An 18,356-nucleotide genomic window follows, 5' to 3' on the forward strand; every position below is an offset into this window, starting at 1 on the left:
TCTGGGTCTCCAGCAGCTATCATAGCTCTAACAATAGAGTGTAACATCACCACACTTCACTCAAGTGCTGCTTTGTAAACACCACATGCAATATTTATTCATTTTTTTATACTTCAGCCTCCTTGTTACCACTTCACAGCCTATTAATAAATGTATCAGTTCTGATTCATTTTCTCCCAGCTTGGTGTTTGCAGATGACCTCGGGCTGCATATGAACACATACTAATTTGAGCAAGGCTCTCTGTGGCTTGCTTCCACTACAGAATAGTTTATTAACTCTTGGATTTTTACTGGCTGCAGAAGCTATGTGGGTCGGTAAGAGAGAAGAATTTCATTAACAGGCAAAAGAAGCAACCTTCCTTTGCCTTCTCTGTCCATCTGTTGTGCTGTGGCAGAAGACATGGCACAAGATGTGGGACCTTTTCATTATTCCAGTCACACTGGGTATGAAGGTAACCCTGGCTGAGATTAAAGCAATACAGATAAAAGCCCAGTTCTTCGAAGAAATGACTGGCCTAGGGACTGCGTAGCTCTGAAGGTTTTCAAAAAGGTTTTCATTAAATCATTCAAGCCTGATACCCTATAATTCCTAAAAAAAACATAAACAAGTAGATATTAAAAAAGGTGAAATATAAATATCCAGATCTCATCCAACTTTAAAAAAAATCATTCTTTTTATGTGTGTGAAACCTACCCTCTTCAAAGAAAATAAATGCATGGACTGAAACTCATTTAACCCAGGCCCACCCATACCATCTCTTTTTACTGGCTATGACACAACCTATTTGAAATGTTAGCCAATAAGATCTAAATTCATGAATTTGATTTATTTCCACTGAACCAAACATCCAATTAAATCCTCAAAATAAATATTGAGAGGCAGGTAGAAAACAAATAGAATGTGGCATTTCTTCACACAGTACATACTTTAGCTGTAAAACATTCTTGTCTAGGAAGTTGTAGATGGCAACAATTCTGTGAGTCTACATCAAAGGCCAAATTGATGGAAGAAATATTTTTCTAGAGCTTATAATCTTTTTGCCACAAATAGATGGAGGCAGTCAGCATTTTAGGATGCATCCTAAGCTCTCTCGCCAGGTGGTATATAGAGTTTACATGCGTTATTTCCAATAGAATGGTTAGAATAAAGGTTTTTACTGGGAATCAAACACATTTCCTGCATGTGGTTATATTCACCTTTCATTTCCAGTATAAGAGTAGGGTCCACTGATGTACAAAGTCCTTTTAATTTTCAATATAATTTCAGAGCCCAACTGTGTTATTTTAAATCCAATTTACAGTACAATTTAAGCACAATTTAGTCAAACAGAACAAATTCTTGTGGTAACTAACTTCTTTATGTCTCATTGCTCAAGTTATCATTAGCATTCTTTTTCTAAAACACATTTGGCTTCACTGGTAAAACACTTTATAAATGTTTGGTAGGCGACCAGTATATTTCCTCCACACTTGGCTAAATGTTTCCTGCTTTCAGATTAAACCAATTGCTAAAATATTACTCTGCACTTTGGAAGTCCTGACTCAGAACTGTAGCCAGAAAAGGTCTCTGTACACCTCATTCTTACAATTCATTCAGCCTCGACCAACCCTCCATCTGGTCTATCTGAAGCCTTCATATCAGAATGTAATTTTGCCAAATGCCTGGGAGCAGGGAGTTACATCTTCCCACGAGCAGCCAGGAATGAAACTGCAGTCAAGCTCTTCCTGGGCTGCCTCCTTGACCTAAGCGAGATGTTTGTCATGCTGAGCTGGGATTCTCCACTTGTCAATGCAAATAGAGCCCAAAGATAACAGACGGCAGCAAATATATGGCCTTTACTATGCATTCCCTTTCTGAAAACTTGCAGATTTTTTAAGGCATGTCTGACTGTGACCATGCTACGTCCTGATCGAAAGGGAGTTTGCCATTCATTGGAGAGCAGGAATTTGGCTGGAGCTGTGCTGAAATGAATGTGCCAGAAAGCATCACAACCATTCTCTAGAAGTCTGGTGAAGATATGGTTAAATACCACACTTTTTATAGTCCACTGCACTGCACACTTAATTCAAAGCAGTTTTTGAACTGCAATTCAAATGTTCTTTTGGAAACCAAATGGCCCATCCCATGTCTCAAGTTAACACTAAATACCCTGTCTTGCCTAACTCCTCTAACTACATTCACCTGAAAGTTAGATCACTCCTTATTACAGCAGCAGAGGTAGATGTATGAGTAGCTGGAGAATGAGGATTTCCAACTGATAAACTAGAGACCTAACAATTTTTCTCTCTGCTGCCCAAAACACAGCTCCTGAACCAAGCTGCAGAATGGAAGCTCCAGGCCAAAATGCTAAAGGAGCAAGAGACTGTCCTGCAGGCACAGGTGACGTAGGAGAGATTATTGCATGGTGTGCCTTTGTTTCCCAGTTTTTAACCCATGAGGCCCATTCCAGGTAAAGTATCCAAACTACTTTCTGTGTATTCCTTCTACCCTCGTTCTACATCCCATAAACTATTGCAAAGGAAACAGGTCATTTTCAAGCCAGCTGTAAGGTAATGCCCACAACTGCGGATCATACTGTGTCATGTGGTTGCTTAGTCTGTAGAAGAAAAGGCCCTGGGGAGACCTTTTTGCAACCTTTAGATATTTAAAAGAGGTTTATAAAGGTGGAGAGAGACTTTTTACCAGAGCATGTGGTGATAGGACAAGGGGTAACAGTTTTAAACTGAAAGAGGAGAGATTTATATTATATATGAGGAAAAAATTCTTTACTGTGAGGGTGGTGAGACACTTGAACAGGTTGCCCAGAGAATTTGTGGATATCCCATCCCTAGAAGTGTTGAAGGCCAGGCTGGATGGGGCTTGAAGCAACCTGGTCTAGTGGAAAGTGTCCCTTCCCAAGGCAGGAGGGTTGGACTAAATGATCTTTTGAGGTCCCTTCCGACCCTAATCATTCTATAGTTCTCTGATTTATGAGTGTTTACAGTATTCAACCACAAAACAATGTATGTGCCTTGGCTTGATTATACACCATAACTACCCTTCAGACAGGTTTATAATCCAGCAAAGCACTGGAGTACATGCATATCATGAAACATTTACCAAACTGAAGCTGATGTGCTCATGTGCTTTTCTGAACTAGAGTGTGAAGGCAGTGTTTTCATTAACTTTAGCAGGAATTCTGTCTACTAAGAGTTCATGCAAAGGGGTCGCTAGTTTTAACTGTAATTTGAAACTTTCAATAAAATAAAATTACTTGCCAAAATTACACGAGGAGTCAGGCTGGAGTGAAAGGTAGTAAAACCAAGAAATAGGCAGTATATACTACACTTTGGGAGCAATGCAATAATCAACACTGAATAGTCGAGTGAGACCATGAATCAAGGAGTGAGAACACTGGATGATATCCTGGACTTTCACATCAAAAAGAGAGTATTGGTAGATTTCCCTACACCTAGAGAAAGAGTCATGTAGATTTATCTTCTTTGATAAATCTGCGAGAAAGATTAGCAGGAGCTTGAGAGGGGTGGTGTCAGTCTTTCAGCCCCTCTTGCAGCTGCCAATCTCCTCACTCATCAGGAAACCCTCTCCTAGCCCTTGCTCACTGTTTATTATACTGGTAAGTTGTTCCAGCTTTGACCTTGCAGATGGTCTAATTGCTACCTGTTGAGCAGTCAAGAAATGCTAGTGTTAAACTGATAACCTGGAAATGTGATAAGAGGGGTTTGGTTCTTCAACTGTTTTTTCAAGGGTTAAGATAAGCCAGTAGCACACGGAAGAACATCATATAAATTCCTGCTGACACCAGTTTGACAGGTTCTGCAATCAAACCTCAAATGCCTCCAGCTGAGTCTGTCCCAACTGCAAACCTGCTCCCAATTTTCTCAGGGTGGTTTTAATTAAACTTTTATGTTCAACCAGAAAAAAGGGGTTTTTTGCAGGCAGACCTCTGTAGCCAGTTTAATGAAACTGAAGGTATTGATAAAAACTAGAATTTATTAAGCGTACATTTGAAACAGTAAAATTGTTTTTAGAAAAAATCCAGTCAAACAAGTCTGCAAAGGCATTGAAAATACATGTGCCCCTTTCAGTTTTGTGTAGAGAAACTTAAGTGATTCATTTGCTGAAATGAAACATACAGTTGTATATGGCTCGAGTGTGAGGGCTCTGTCACACATCAACCTCCCTTTGAAATTACTGGGAATAATAACACTATTAGTATTATTTTTGTTACTTTTATTATTTCTAGAATGGTAACACTGAAAGGCCTCCCTCATGGACCAGATGCCATCATGCAAGGTCTTGTGCAAGTGCCAAACAGAAAGAGCATAAAGGGCTCCTTGATGCAAACAACACAAAAAAATAAATAGATGTTATGTCCCATCCCTGGAAGTGTTCCAGGCCAGGTTGGATGGGACTTTGAGCAACCTGGTCTAGCGAAACATGTCCCTGTCCACGCCAGGGATGGTCTTTAAGGTACCTTCCAACCCAAGTCGTCCTATGATTCTTATGATTAGCAGAGGAACAGCTGCATGGAAATTATAAGACATTAGTCAGTGAGATAGGGAGAAGCCATAATATAACCCTCACAGAAATACCACTCCATTTTAGAGGAGGTGATGAGCACCCACTGCTTCCTTGAGCTGTAAGGAACTGCAGACATCATCTTCATGCCAGCCTGTCTCTGGGTCACACAGTGTGCCTGAGATGGCCAATTCTGGCACTCCGAATGGTGACAGGAATCTGGCACCAGCTGAGGGTTACACCCAAACTGTGGTGGTGCTTCCCAGGATGCTGCACGCTCTCCCCAGGTATGATGCTTAGGCAGATTATTTTAGCTACCTAGGTGCTGCCTAGGGCCCCAGCTGAGGTCAGAGCTTGCCCTGTTCAAACATGAAAGGTTTTTAATTTAATTAAACAAAAATTGTAAGAGAAAAGCAATGACAGAATTGAGGTGAGCTTTTTTTGAGGCAATGGGTCTGGGCTAGGAGCCTCAGTTTGCTGATTCCCACCCCTGCTCCCTCACCTGGCTTTGAGATGCTCAGGCATTTCCTCTTAGAGCTATGACATCTATTCCAAATGTCTTACTTGATATCAGTGTCCCACTTAGGCTGTGGCACTTGGGCTGCTGAAACAAATCCCTCTGAGTTTTTGTTTGTGCCTAGGTCACAACTCTGGATACAGCTTTCTATAAATACACACGAGCTTCATGTCAGCTAGCTCTGATATTGGCACCACAGAGAACTCTGTACAGATTAACCTCCCATGTCTTCACTCACCTTGGTGGGAAAGGGCTGCAGCCAGTGCTGTGTTCACAGCCACTGGGGCCATAACTACCTAGGTTAAACTTAGCTGGAACACATCCACAGTACAGTGCATTTATGGCTGTGACAAGGGGCATCATAACAACTAGCTTAAATGAGTATAATACATAATATAACCATACCTGATTTCAAAATCAGAATTAAACATGCTCCACCACTAGCAACGTTTTCTAAATCTTCTTTTCCTCAGTAATTGCACAGTAGTATCAGGGGAGGGGATGAGTTGACTGGCACCACACAAAAAGAAAGCTCCTAACTAATCATTTAGCCAGCTCCCTGCCAGTGTGGAGAAGGCAGCCAGCCTCCACTCAGACGTGAGAATACTGCAGGCTGTTCTTGAACCTCCCATTGCCCTGCACCTACCCTGCCTCAGCCACCACATGTTATGTCAATCACTTTTTCTAAGAGCTGTCAGGCTGGACAGATGAAATATCTGATCACCTAAACACTGTTGGGGATGCTTTGGCACTAGAAGGAAGTGAATAAGCTGGAGATGGTCTTCCTTTCCAGAGGACAAAAAACCAAAGAAACAAACACAAAAACCCCCAAAAAAATCCCACACCAGAAAAAGTGAAAAATGAGAAAATCATAAAGAAAAACTAACTTCAGATCTTTAGAACTCCCTAATGATTTTAGATATAAAAAATAGGTATTACTGACAAAATACAGCTACTGGTGAATTTTCACATGGCTGCCAGGTATACACTGACAGTACAATATGGAGCCCTAGTAGTCTGAAATGCTGGCACATTGCAACAGACCTTTCTTCTGCTCTGCTTCGTGAAGTGAAACTGGCAGAAAAGGCCAGCTGGAGATCACTTCTGCTTTTGCTGGCCTTGCCCACAGCTGCAGCCCACATGCAGGCTACAAAACAGAGCTGACAAGGTACCCTCAGCTTGCTCAAGCCATGGTACAGGGATGCATCTTGAAGTAATACAGTGCAGAATCACAGTGCTGTGAAAGTGAAGGGTGGGCTTTGTTTAGTGGTGGGGTGAGCAACGACACTCCTCTTCAACAGGGGAGTCCAGTGAAGCACATCGAGCACTGCCTTTGCAGCTCCAGGCCACAGTCTGAGCCACCAGGCAGAATGATGGAAGAGGGGAAACTGTGGTTGCAGCCTGATGTGGGGATGCCTCTCCCCCAGCTCACTTGGACATCAGAAGCAGCATAGCCAGGGTAGCACTCAGCTCCTAGCCTGGCTGGGGGAGTAATCCGCAAGGCAGGTGAACAGCTGGGCAGCCAAGTGGTACTGAGCTCCTCTGCTAAGGTCCATCAGGGCTTATGACCTTGGGTTAAAGCAGGGGTTTGGTGATGTCTGTGTGGTGAAGTAAGACTTAGAGCTTAGGCACAGCTCATTATCACGGTGGCTCTCACCTTGAGTGAATCCTGTTGCATGGTCCTGCACAGAATCAGTGGTTGGACCAGCTCAGCTTAGTTCGTGTCCATGGGGATGGGTCGGGGATCAAACCAAGGGAAATGTTTCAGAAGTCTCTATATCTAGGGAATTATTTTGCTTCTGGATACCCTGTGTAGAAACACCATAGCTGGAACATTCAGGAGAATAGGGCATCCACAGTTCCCAGGTCTTTTAAAAATCACTTGCCTGGATCTTTCTATTCTTACTCAATGTACCTTTCTAAAATAATGGAATCATAATAGTTTGCAACCTTAAAAAGATGTGTAGAGTTTCTGTTTCCTGATGTCTGTGCTTCGTATTCTCCAAACAGAAGCTAATTTCAATGTCCAAATGCAAAATTTATTTTATTATCTTCTACCAAAGTAGAAGTTCACTGTCCTGGAGTTTCTGAAATTAATATTTTTTTTTTCTGTTAATGCAGATCACTCTCTATTCTGAAAGGTTTGAAGAATTTCAGAAAACATTAACCAAAAGCAATGAAGTGTTTGCCACATTCAAACAAGAGATGGAAAAAGTGAGTAGTAACTCATGCCTGAAATTTGTAATTGATACTTTCCCTTTATATTTCTCACTGTAATAATTGTACCTGAGATGGGACTATTTTTTCACATTTTGAAGAAAAATCTCATCAACATTCAAATAAGATTTGGGACACACTCAGCCACAACTGACAGCAGCTTAGATTTCAGCTCTGCAAGCTGAACATTTCATTTTCCCTTTCAGCTAAAACCAAGATTTCCTGTAAGAATAAACACTTTACCTAAAATCTAATATGGTAGTTGGGTACAGATCCCTAAGAGATACCAGAGGGGGAGTCTGGAGCCATGCTTGTCAGACCATGTCTCCAGGAGTGCTCAGAAGCTTCTGGGGACTGACACTGGTACAGAGAGCTTGACATAGGCTACACATCTTTCCACTGGAGTGCCTAGGCAGAGCTGAAGCCCACCAACACCTTTTCACTGTGTGGAAACAGCCCACACAGACTGTTTCCTTGTAGCTGGGGTTATGAATTCCTGTAGTGAAACACACCAACATGCTATACCTGCTTTCATAATAAACACTCTGCCACCAGGGCTCAAAATCCTCATGCCCTGATCCAAGCAGTCTCTAATGATTCTTCACAGAGAGTTCAGTCAGAAAACCAAAGGGGAGAATGGGGCTATTTAGCTAGTGGTGTGTTTTGGAGGTAGTATAGAGGTGACTAATCCAGGGGGAATGTCCTTGGCATTGATGGCTCAGAAGATGCCAGCCCTTCTTTACCTTCCCAGCAATCTAACACTGTGGTCTGGTAAAGAGACAAACAGAATGATTCCTCCATTTCTTTGCCTTTTGTTTTTGTGATAGTTTGTATGCTGGAAGATAGCTATAATCAACTGGTCCTATTTTAGGACTACAGACTAGAGGCTGAAAGTTATATGGCAGCTACTTAAAATGAAATCCATCCCTTAACATAAATTATTACCTAGCACGGACACTACAGCTGCTGGTAGCAGAGTTATGAGTACAGCCAAAGACTCGAATAAAAGGGCAGCCCTATTTTCATCTGCAGCATGAAATTTCTGTTGTGATTCAGCTTTTCTTCCTGCTTCTATAGATGACAAAGAAAATGAAGAAGTTGGAAAAGGATACTGCTACATGGAAATCCAGGTTTGAGAACTGTAACAGAGCATTACTGGACATGATTGAAGAGGTGAGCGGTCTTTCTCGTCTTAAGATGCGTCTTTTTCCCCAAATAAAGCTTTAACTAGGAGATAAGATAACCTGACACTGCCAAAAGTCAGTGAAAATTTTATTTTTGAATCTAAGGGTCTTTTTTTAAAGCTACCTTGATAATTAGATGTCTTTTGAGAAAAAGACAATCCCAGCTGCTAGGGCTTTTAGATTGTGCAGACATTCACTACATCCATGAGAAACTGAATTATATAACTGTGAATTTTAAGTGCTCTAAAAATGGGTAATTGTTAATGCTCTCCCAGAAAGGCCAACTGGCATTAGTTGACTTCATACTACTTTCTTTCTGCATAAGAGCATCCATCCAGGGAATTAATGTGTTCTAGATAATGAACTTTAAATTCACACCTTTCATTAACTTCCTGTTTAGGCAAACTCCAAGAGTACAAAGCAAGTACTGAGTCTCACCATGGTTTTAAACATGTTGTCCCAGGGGCATTGCAAAGGAAGTTCATAAGCACATTGGAACTCATTCAAATAAGATAAGAGGCTGCCTGAAGTTTCACCCCAAACATATGCTGAACTTGGACCAGGTCTTTCTGGTTAGCTTTGTAGCTCTGTGCTATTGCTGTTTCTATTTTTATGGGTTTATGTATCTCTTGTTTCCTCACTGGGTGTAAAAGCAGAAAATGTTCCAATTCAGGCTGCTCTCACAGGACCCAGAAGCAAAACAAACAAAACGTAGTATGCAGCTTGTTTTCCTCCAAAATTCACACCCACACCAACCAAAAGTCCAGGAAGACTTTTGGATGCTTCTCTGTATAGACATCCAGTATGTTTTTCCACCTCTACAGATCATCAACAGGTATTCCTGCAAATATTTTTGAGTGAAATTGATCTGAATATGTATGGAGAATGCTAATACATTGTAGTAACAGGGATGAATTTCCTCTTGAATCTTTGTTCCAAAAGACCATAGTTATTGTAGAGCAGTTGGTGAAAGCCAGCCACCTGGCAGCATCCTGTGAAGGCTGCTTAGGTCTCAAATTGTTTCCTAATTGCCAGTTCTACTAATGAACCCTTGTCTGATGTCTTTGACTACAGAAAGCCATGAGGTCCAAGGAATATGAGTGCTTTGTGTTGAAAATCCAGAGACTAGAGAACCTTTGCCGTGCTCTGCAGGAAGAGAGGAATGAATTGTACAAAAAAATAAAGCAAGCACAGTACCCAGAAGAGGTGAATGGAAATGGCATCTTAGAAGAAGAAGAAGAAGATGCTGATACAAGCCCTTCCCCCTCTGAGCAGGCGAGCATTGAGCTGCATGCAAGTGACAAGAGAATGCTGAAGGAGCTGGCTGAAGGTTTCAGTGTGTCCCACAAGGCAGAGGAGTCCCTCCCAAGCAACAGCAGCAATCCAGAGACCTATGACACTCAAACGTGTAATGCTGCCCTGGAGCCAGAACTCCCCACTCCTCTCACCCCACAGTCAGAGTCTGGGAAACACTGTGAGCAGCCCAGCACAAGCACACCAATATCCACTGAACACATGCCAGCACCCACTGAAAGTATGACAACACCCACTGGGAACATGCCAAAGCCCACCAAAAGCATGCCCGCACTTCCAGGAAGGGTGCCAATGCCCACAGAAAGTGTGCCAATACCTCCCAAGAGTGTGCCAGTATCCACTGGGAATATGCCAAAACCCATTGAAAGCATGCCAGCAAGCCCCGAAAACATGCCAACACCCACACAAAACATGCCCCCTCCCCTTGGGAATATGTCAGTACCCATGGAATGTCCACCAAAAGCTACAGAATGTGTGGATGACCCAGCAGATAGATCTGTCCAAGGTCAGTTCACTGAGCAAAGAGGGGACGCAGACATGGAAGCAGTGGATTGAAGACACTGGTGTGTCCAGGCTTGTCTTCTGCAAACCAGAGCTCTGCTTTGTCCTCTAAATGGATACCTTTTTTTAAAAAAGAAACAAAAATGTGGGTGCTAAAACACACTCACATATCTGAAGGCAAATGTAATGCACTTCTCTTTGCTACCACTATCCAGTAATAATGAGTCTGCAAATTTTGCAATCCTTCATCTGCTTGAAGTATAATATTTTCTTAATGACAGGAAAATACAATAAAATCACAGGATCTTTTTTTTCCCAGGCATGATGAGTCATCTCATTCAGCAATATAATTTTAAAGTGTTGCAGTTTCATGTTTCAAAACCTATGGCAATTTACATCCATATATTTAAAGACTCATAATTAATTCTATCTATTTGTTTTGACATTGCATAAAAGATGGCCTACTTGGACATACAGTTATTTTAATAAATGAGCTGAAAGGAATCTGTAATTACAAAGTAAAATAGTGAAATGATCAACGTGGTCAGCCATATCCAAGGAGTAGTGCAACAACCAAATGTGAATTTTTGTAAGAGGAAATGACCGATCAGCACTGTGGCCTAAACACCCACCAGCTTTCAGCTTTACCTTCCATTGGTCTTTTCTGCTCAGTGTTCTAAAAGAGGTTTTGTTTTCCACAGAACTACAGGGAAGAGGAGAAGATCTTTTCTAGATTCCCATAAAATAACTAAAAACAACTGAAAAGAAACTTCCAAACTGATGGCAATTCCTAAGGCAGGGGTCACAACCCCCTTTCTGCATCCAACAGAAAACTGCTACTTTGTCATACTGTTTGGGATCATGAGCCCAACAGTGGGGATCATGGCTGTTTCCAGCTCACAAATAAGGTCAGAAGTTGGCTGCAGATCCCAGTTTCTAGGCAAGGAGCAGAAAGCAGACTGGAAGACACCAAGATGTATTCCAGAGGAAAACCCTGAGATCATGCTTCTGGATGGTGGCATCTCTCCCAGTTACAGCCACACGAACCTATTCACCACAGCTTCCTCCTGGCCCTGCTGCATGTGCTGATGCTCCCAGGAGAAGGGCAAGGACACTCACTTGTCACCCTGCTCATTGGAGCAGAGCACAAGTAAATAGCCCAGAAGCAAATAGGTATCAGGAAAGCAGGAATCCTTTTCACAGACACTCCCAGGCACTGGCTACATTCTTATCCCCTCTCTTGTCTAACCGGCTCTTCCTGTATGCCTGCCAACACACCATTGCTTATTAATGTAGCCACCTTGTCAGAAACTGGTTGATTCTAGTGCCAAGAACAGAGATGAGGAAGGAAGGAGACAAGAGAGGGTACCAACCCAGACAGCTGTACATGGTCTCAAGCAAAGAAAGTAAGAAGGCCTTTTGGAAGAAAGTTGAAAAATCCTGTTGGCACATTTCTTGTTTCTCATCTCCTTCTTCTGAATTCAATCCAGGCCTTTCAGAGTCTGAGCTGGATAGCTTAAGAATTTGAAAAGGGCAATTAAACAAGATGTTCAGAGGCCAGAAAGGAAAATGTTGAAATCAAAGAAACTTATGTTTATAGACAAATCCCAGGAAGACCCTGAAGACAAAGTGACTCATTCAAGCCAAGGTTGACATACAGGTGAACCAAGAGGAAAGATGTCATCATTGGCAGACCATGGGAAACAGTGGCCACAGAGCCCTTCCAGCATGCCACCCTCCAAAAGTGGGGTTTGAATCTTTGCTTACTGCCAACATGATCCACACCTTGGCTCAGTATGTCTGCCTCTGCACTGCCTGGCCCAGCCTTTTCAAGAGCTAACTCTTGGAGTATACCGAGCACGAGTTGCAATAGCCTGTTTGGATATGGCCTTACGAGTAGCTATTATGGCTACACTTTTCAAATATGGATGCCTTATGCTAGATAACAAGACCTACAGGATTTATTTCAGGTCTTTAATCACCTGAAAGTAGATCATTCAAGTCTTAGTTACCTTAAGCTCCTTTTATAAGCAGTGGAGAAGAAAAGGAATCTTTCAAGGACAAGATATCTCACAGTAATATTGGCATCCAAGACAGAAGGAATTACTTTCTCTCTGAAGATGCCATGTCTCTTCAGACTGTAGAGCCAGTTTAAGACAACTAGCTTAAATTTAATATGTCTGTGATTAGGTGTTTAAATTAGGCAACATGAATACCATCAAATGTTCATATTCAATACACTAAGTGAATGGCCATCTCTGAAAACCAAGCCAGTTATGTGCCTGTGAAAATGTTAACCTATAACAAATCCTTGTCCTAAGATAAAAAGTTATACTCATCCAATATACTTTTTTTAGTTTCCATTGACTTAAGTCTGTAGAAATATAGTTTCCATTACAAGTACAAGTTTTGTTTGTTGTTAGGGTGACTTTTAAAATTAATGCAATTTATATACTTGTTGATGTTTTGGGGTTTTTTTCATTCTTGATTTTGTTTGATTCTGCTGCCATTTTAGTAATTACCTGCATGAAACCAACTTTTTTTTCTTTAAATAGGCCCTTTTTTTAGTTCAAATAGCCTTCAGTTGTTGAAGTTTTCTTATACATTCAAATATTCAATTCAACAATAATGGCCTTGCAACTTTAAGTTGGTTCCATTTTACACAATCATTATGGTCACATCTTTAATTATGTAATTGTTGCTTTATACCTTCCAACTTCAGCGAGCAGGGAGACAAGGATCCTGCAGATAAAAACTTCCTACATAGTTATGATTTATTCTTACAGCATCATTCCTCCTGAATAATTACACAGCCTTCTGGGAAAATCACTCCCACTCTATTCCGCCTTCCTCATTTTTGCCCTTGTCATTCTAAAACTGGAGTCACATACTTGTAATTCCTATTACTGTGTGAGTTTCTACCCACATACCTGTTGCTTCTCTTCTTTAATACCATGTACCAACTGCATTTTATCCCTGCAGTTTCCTCCTCATTCTCAGTGTGTACACGTAACACTGAAAGCACAGGAGAGTGACCCTCCCAGCTGTTTGTTTCAGGATTTGGCTTCATGTTTTTGCAAGACGGGAGAAACAAATTGTAGGGAAAATGCTGGCTGATTCGAGGCTGCACAGAGTATTTAGAGTCAAACTATGGGGATGATTTATGTGTAAACTCATGGTCTATAGAGGCTGGAGACTCTCAGTAGAGGTGGAAAATCTATACAATTTAACCAAGCACCTGTTCATTGCATCAGACTGGAAGATTAAACCACCATCACAGGTTTCTGTGTGCTAACCTACTTTCTCTCATTCTTCAAAATTAATTCCTAGCCTTCTCTTGCTTTTCTTGCACTGGTACCCAATATAAAACTGCCTCTGCATAGTAGCAGTGTCCTTGTGAAAAGCCTTTGGGATGGCAGTCTGCACAACAGCTCTGCTGCACTTCCCTGAGGTACCTCTGCACTCAAAACACAGAAACCCATGACACTTCTGTGGTCATTTGGAGGCAGTAAGTAGCAGTGAGACGTGTCTTCCCAGTGTTCACCCCTATCATTAACTGTCATTATCCTACTGATACTGCCAGTCTCATCAATCCTGGTGTGTTCTGTGGTTGCCTCCTTCAGTCTTGCTTTTATTTCACATAGTTGTTCCCATACTACCAGGCACAGATTTGGGGGTGAGGAAAGGTGATGATGGTAGCTATTTCTTCCTTACTAAACCCAGCCATTGCTGCACTGCTTCCAAATCAGCAACTTATTTGAAAAAGTTGCAAGGAAAGACCAAAAATATTTTCCCTTTCTGTATATCTAACCTTTTGTTGCCTCAAAAATCTGACAGCTCCCCTGCTGAACATGTAAAATACAACATCTTTCAATAATCAAAGAATTTTTACATATGTGAGAAAATTTTCTTGATGACTGCTAAAATCACATTCATGACACTAACATGACACCTCTCACCTAATTTCTGATCCCTGAGGCAGACTACAGAACTGATAAATCCAGTTGATGAGAGATTAGTAAGAAACAGATGATCTGTTTCAGTTTAACTTTTCCCACAAAACTGAACAGAAGTAGACATAGGCATGGAATATACAGTCCAGATGACAGAACTGCAGCAATATTGCAAATGACCCAGAACAGGGACATATGGTAAAATACAGTGAAACTTTCATTCTAAGCTTCACTATTAATGCCATCTTCAAATTCACTTCATAAATCACATTGCAATCAGCTGCATATGTAGTTTCATGCTCAGATTCACACCGCCTCTCTCTTTGCAATGAACATCATTGCACTCATGAGTATTGAATTTAGACTTTTCTTCTTACTTGCTCAGGAAACAGCAGCAGGACTTGTTCTTCATCTGGGCCCACACACTACCCCTGTGTTGCCATTCATGCCAACATCCACCCATGACCTCTGCTGAGACAAGGGGGAAGCACCAGGGACAGAGATAACCCTTCCCTCCAGGCAGCCTGCCCAGCAACACAGCACACACCAGCTGGATGAGAGTCAGGAGGACAGGAAGGGCAGACACAGAGAAAGGGTGTTTGTGCACTGGTGGTCTCCCCTACCCCTGAATTTTTTGCACTAACATCATGACTGCTGTGCAATGCTGTTTTTTCTGCTTGGAAAATACTTATCACACCCCTGTCAAAGATGCAGGAGGAGACGATGATCGTGGCTGTGGGAGGATAGTGCTGGGCCAGTGCTCAAATCCCAGGGAAACCCAGAAATGTCAACATGCAAAGCCCCCACTGGCTCAGAGCTTCACATGGCTGACAGCTCAGGCCCCCCTGCAGCCTGGCCGCTTATCACACTTGACCCCACGCAGCAGGTCAAGTGGTAATTGCTTGTGGGCTGCAGATGGCTGCACAAACCATAGGTCAGCTCCATCTCCACAGGCATAGTGAGGGGCAGTGGAGGGTCTTACATTTTGGTCCTGACTTTGAGAGAGGAGTGGCAAAGAAGATGCCAGGACATCCATCATTTGTGAGCAAAGTAGCTTCCACATTCCTTCTGATATTTAGAGATATTCTGAAAGAAAGGGCATACAAAAAGCCAAAAGAGGTGACAGTTCAGAAATAAGGCCAGAATAATGTACTTTACTATATCTACATCACATGTATATGAACAAGAGTCTAAAGGGAATGCTCTTTGCTCTTTGCTCCTACTCAAGGGAGCCATATGATGTAAGCTTGCCCAGACAGAGCAGCTGAACTCCTGTATCCAGGCTAGGGAAGTTCTGGATTTACCCTGAGGATGCCACAAAGGGATGCATGTACACCCATTCGTGTTGCCTCGTGAGGTATGTGCTCTTTGTCCTATAGGATGCCACCATAAAGAGGGAACAACCATGTCATCCTCCTTCCCTGTCACAACTACTTGCAGCCCTGTCTTGAAAACTGGAAAAAGCTTTACATTTCACTGTATTTGGATACTAGGTTGTTTTTTTTTCTTTACGCATCTCTGATTTGAGATTGCTTTCCCTGTTTATCCCATTGAAAGTATTTTTATGCCTAAAAGAAAAAAAAGGTAGAGGTTTTAGTGCAAGTCTGTCTCTGACGAAGTTAGTAGGCTTCAGCTATGAGGTGCAGATAAAATACTTGCAATACAGACTGAGAGAAAAGCAGCCTTAGAAAAATACTCTATGCTTAGCACAAAAAAAGGATTCTAAAGTTGCACTAAGATGTTGCACCTTGTGGCCATGAGCCACAGAAGAGATGAAGAAAATATGTTCACGGATCAAGAAAGTAAGTTATATACTACTAGAATAGTAGAATAATTTTTTTCTTTCTTCTTTTTTTTTTTTTTTTTTTTTTTGCAAGGGGGGAGAAAAAAGAAAAAAGGGGGAATAAAGAGATGTTCAGCGTTAAGGAATGATTTATGACCTCACTTTGGGCTGAGGGCCACCTGCTCTGGGCTGTGATGCAACAGCCATACACTGCAGAAATACAGACAGTTAGAGTTAGGGCAGAGGTTTTCACTAGGTATAAATTGTAAGAGGAGAATCCATCCAGAAACTGGTAAGAGAGAGAAACCTTCCAATTATGAGTTTATTCCATAATTGGGGTGGGGGTTTTTTTGTATCTTGCCCTGATAATTCTGGCACTGCCACAGCAGAAAATTAAGTTCCAATTATCTGCAGGTGTAAATCAGAGGAGCTTCTTTGAAGCCAGCTGAGCTCCACACATTGACTCCAGCAAGAATCCCATCCAAAGGGACTGAATTACTGGACCATTAGCCAGTCCTCTCTTCCTATGAAGCAAACATTTTACCCAGAAAATACTTCAAGGGCCCTGATAGAGACAGAATGGATTTACTCAATTAGAATTTAGCCAACACATTGCATTTATTGAAGTTACTTTTAGAAAAAGTGCTAAAAAAGCAATTTTTATTGATCACAAGGGGCCACACCCTCCATGTTGCAGCTCTTCCAAACACCAAGCGCTGCAGTGCTCCAGTTCACATTCTCTCCTCAAAAAGGATGAAAGGCAGACTACCATCTCACCTATGAAGACAGGCTGAGACAACTGGGGTTGTTCAGCCTGAAGAAGAGAAGACTCCCAGGGGACCTTGTACCAGCCTTCCAGTACATAAAGGGGGCTTATAATAAAGATGGAGAGAGACTTTTCATAAGGATGTGTACCCTTAGTACAAGGGGCAACAGTTTTGTACTGAAAGAGAGTAGGTTTAGACAAGATATGAACAAGAAATTCTTTACTGTGAGGATGGTGAGGCACTGAACAGGTTGCCCAGGGAAGCTGTGGATGCCCCATCCCTGAAAGTGTTTGAGGCCAGGTTGGATGGAGCTCTGAGCAACTTGGTCAAGTGGAAGGCGTCCCTGCTCATGGTAGGGAGGTCAGAACCAGATGATCTTTAAGGTCCCTTCCAACACAAGCCATTGTATGATTCTATGATTTCTTTAACCACTTCACTGACTTCCTGCAGCTCTTCACTCTTTCTCACACTTCTCCCACCTAATGGCTGGCCTAAACCTGTTCTGCTTGCTGCAGATTGCTGGATAGTCGTTGTTAAAAATAGAACAAAATATGATTAAATTCAGATTTCATTTCACATGACATCTAGGTCAGGGCTGACAATACTGTTTGAGCTGCCGCAACAACTCTCTGTTTCTACATCGAGAGATGTTCTGCTCCTCTCACAAGCTTATGGCTCCACAGACCCTTCTCTGTGCCAGCTTTGGCACTTGTCAGGCTCTCTGATGGACTAATCTAACTCACTAGCCCAACAGAAAAGTAATGCAACTAAGGAAAAAAGGATTATTTTCCAGTATGTTAAGAATGCTGATGGAAAAAAGTGGGAATAGTTCTTCAGGCAGCAGCAAGCTGCTAGGTCAGCTCAGGTGTACCGAAATCCTGCTCTCTTACTACATAAACACAGCATGTTGTAAACAAAGTGTGATTCTCCTATAGCCAGAGACAGAGATAGAATATAGGACTATATGGATGATTGTTGTGAGCAGCAGAGTATTTGTTATTTCTTAAACTCTAGCTACCACAAAAGAGGTTCTTCCACTTCTGCTGGGTATCACAGTCTTCTCTCCTGTTTGGGTGTTGGCACCTCCTGACCCAGTTGTGGGCTGATTTACAGTTTAACCTGGAAAACAACCAATCTTGAAAAAGAAAACAATTTTTTTTTTTTGCTACTGTGGTTCTCAAAAATGACTTATTATGGTGTTGTGGTGCTACCACTTCACTCACTGCAGAAGCTGAGAGGAGCAGAGGGCTTTTGAATGTCCATATGTCCTCACACATCAGTAACACTCAGGCCATGAAAAGCCCTTCTGGTAGAACACTCATTTCACATCACTTCTAGTTTGCAAAGCTGGGCAGTTTTCTAGGCAAAAAAAGCTATCTCAGATGCCAGGCTGTGGTAGCATCTGACTTTGCAGCCCAGAGGGAAAAGATACACTGTTTAACATCGTGAATCCCTTGAAGAAAAGGTTATGGTCTAGACACCAGGGGTCTGAAGAGATTCTAAGGTCCCAACCCCACGTGCCAGCTCAGTGGGATCTGCTGTGGACACAGAGCTGGGAACCTTACCAAAATAAGAGGGCTGGGAGAGCTGGCCTGTGT

The 18,356-nt window shown here is 42.0% G+C and overlaps 1 protein-coding gene across 3 annotated transcripts in view; it reads left to right on the forward strand.

Moving 5' to 3' along the window:
* Positions 1 to 13,554, forward strand: part of TXLNB (taxilin beta) — a 36,298-nt gene extending 22,744 nt beyond the window's left edge. For all 3 annotated transcript variants that reach the window (XM_051792448.1, XM_051792450.1, XM_051792449.1), the window contains exons 7-10: positions 2,306 to 2,380; positions 7,161 to 7,253; positions 8,334 to 8,429; positions 9,515 to 13,554. In XM_051792448.1, the coding sequence (XP_051648408.1) occupies positions 2,306 to 2,380; positions 7,161 to 7,253; positions 8,334 to 8,429; positions 9,515 to 10,309 (1,059 nt within the window). In that variant the 3' untranslated portion in view covers positions 10,310 to 13,554. The remainder of the gene's footprint in view (positions 1 to 2,305; positions 2,381 to 7,160; positions 7,254 to 8,333; positions 8,430 to 9,514) is intronic.
* Positions 13,555 to 18,356: the final 4,802 nt, after the last annotated feature.

The sequence above is a fragment of the Manacus candei genome, unplaced genomic scaffold (genome assembly GCF_025592945.1).
Source record: "Manacus candei isolate 608988 ecotype Guabito, Panama unplaced genomic scaffold, ASM2559294v1 h1tg000034l, whole genome shotgun sequence".
Taxonomy (NCBI): Eukaryota; Metazoa; Chordata; class Aves; order Passeriformes; family Pipridae; genus Manacus; species Manacus candei.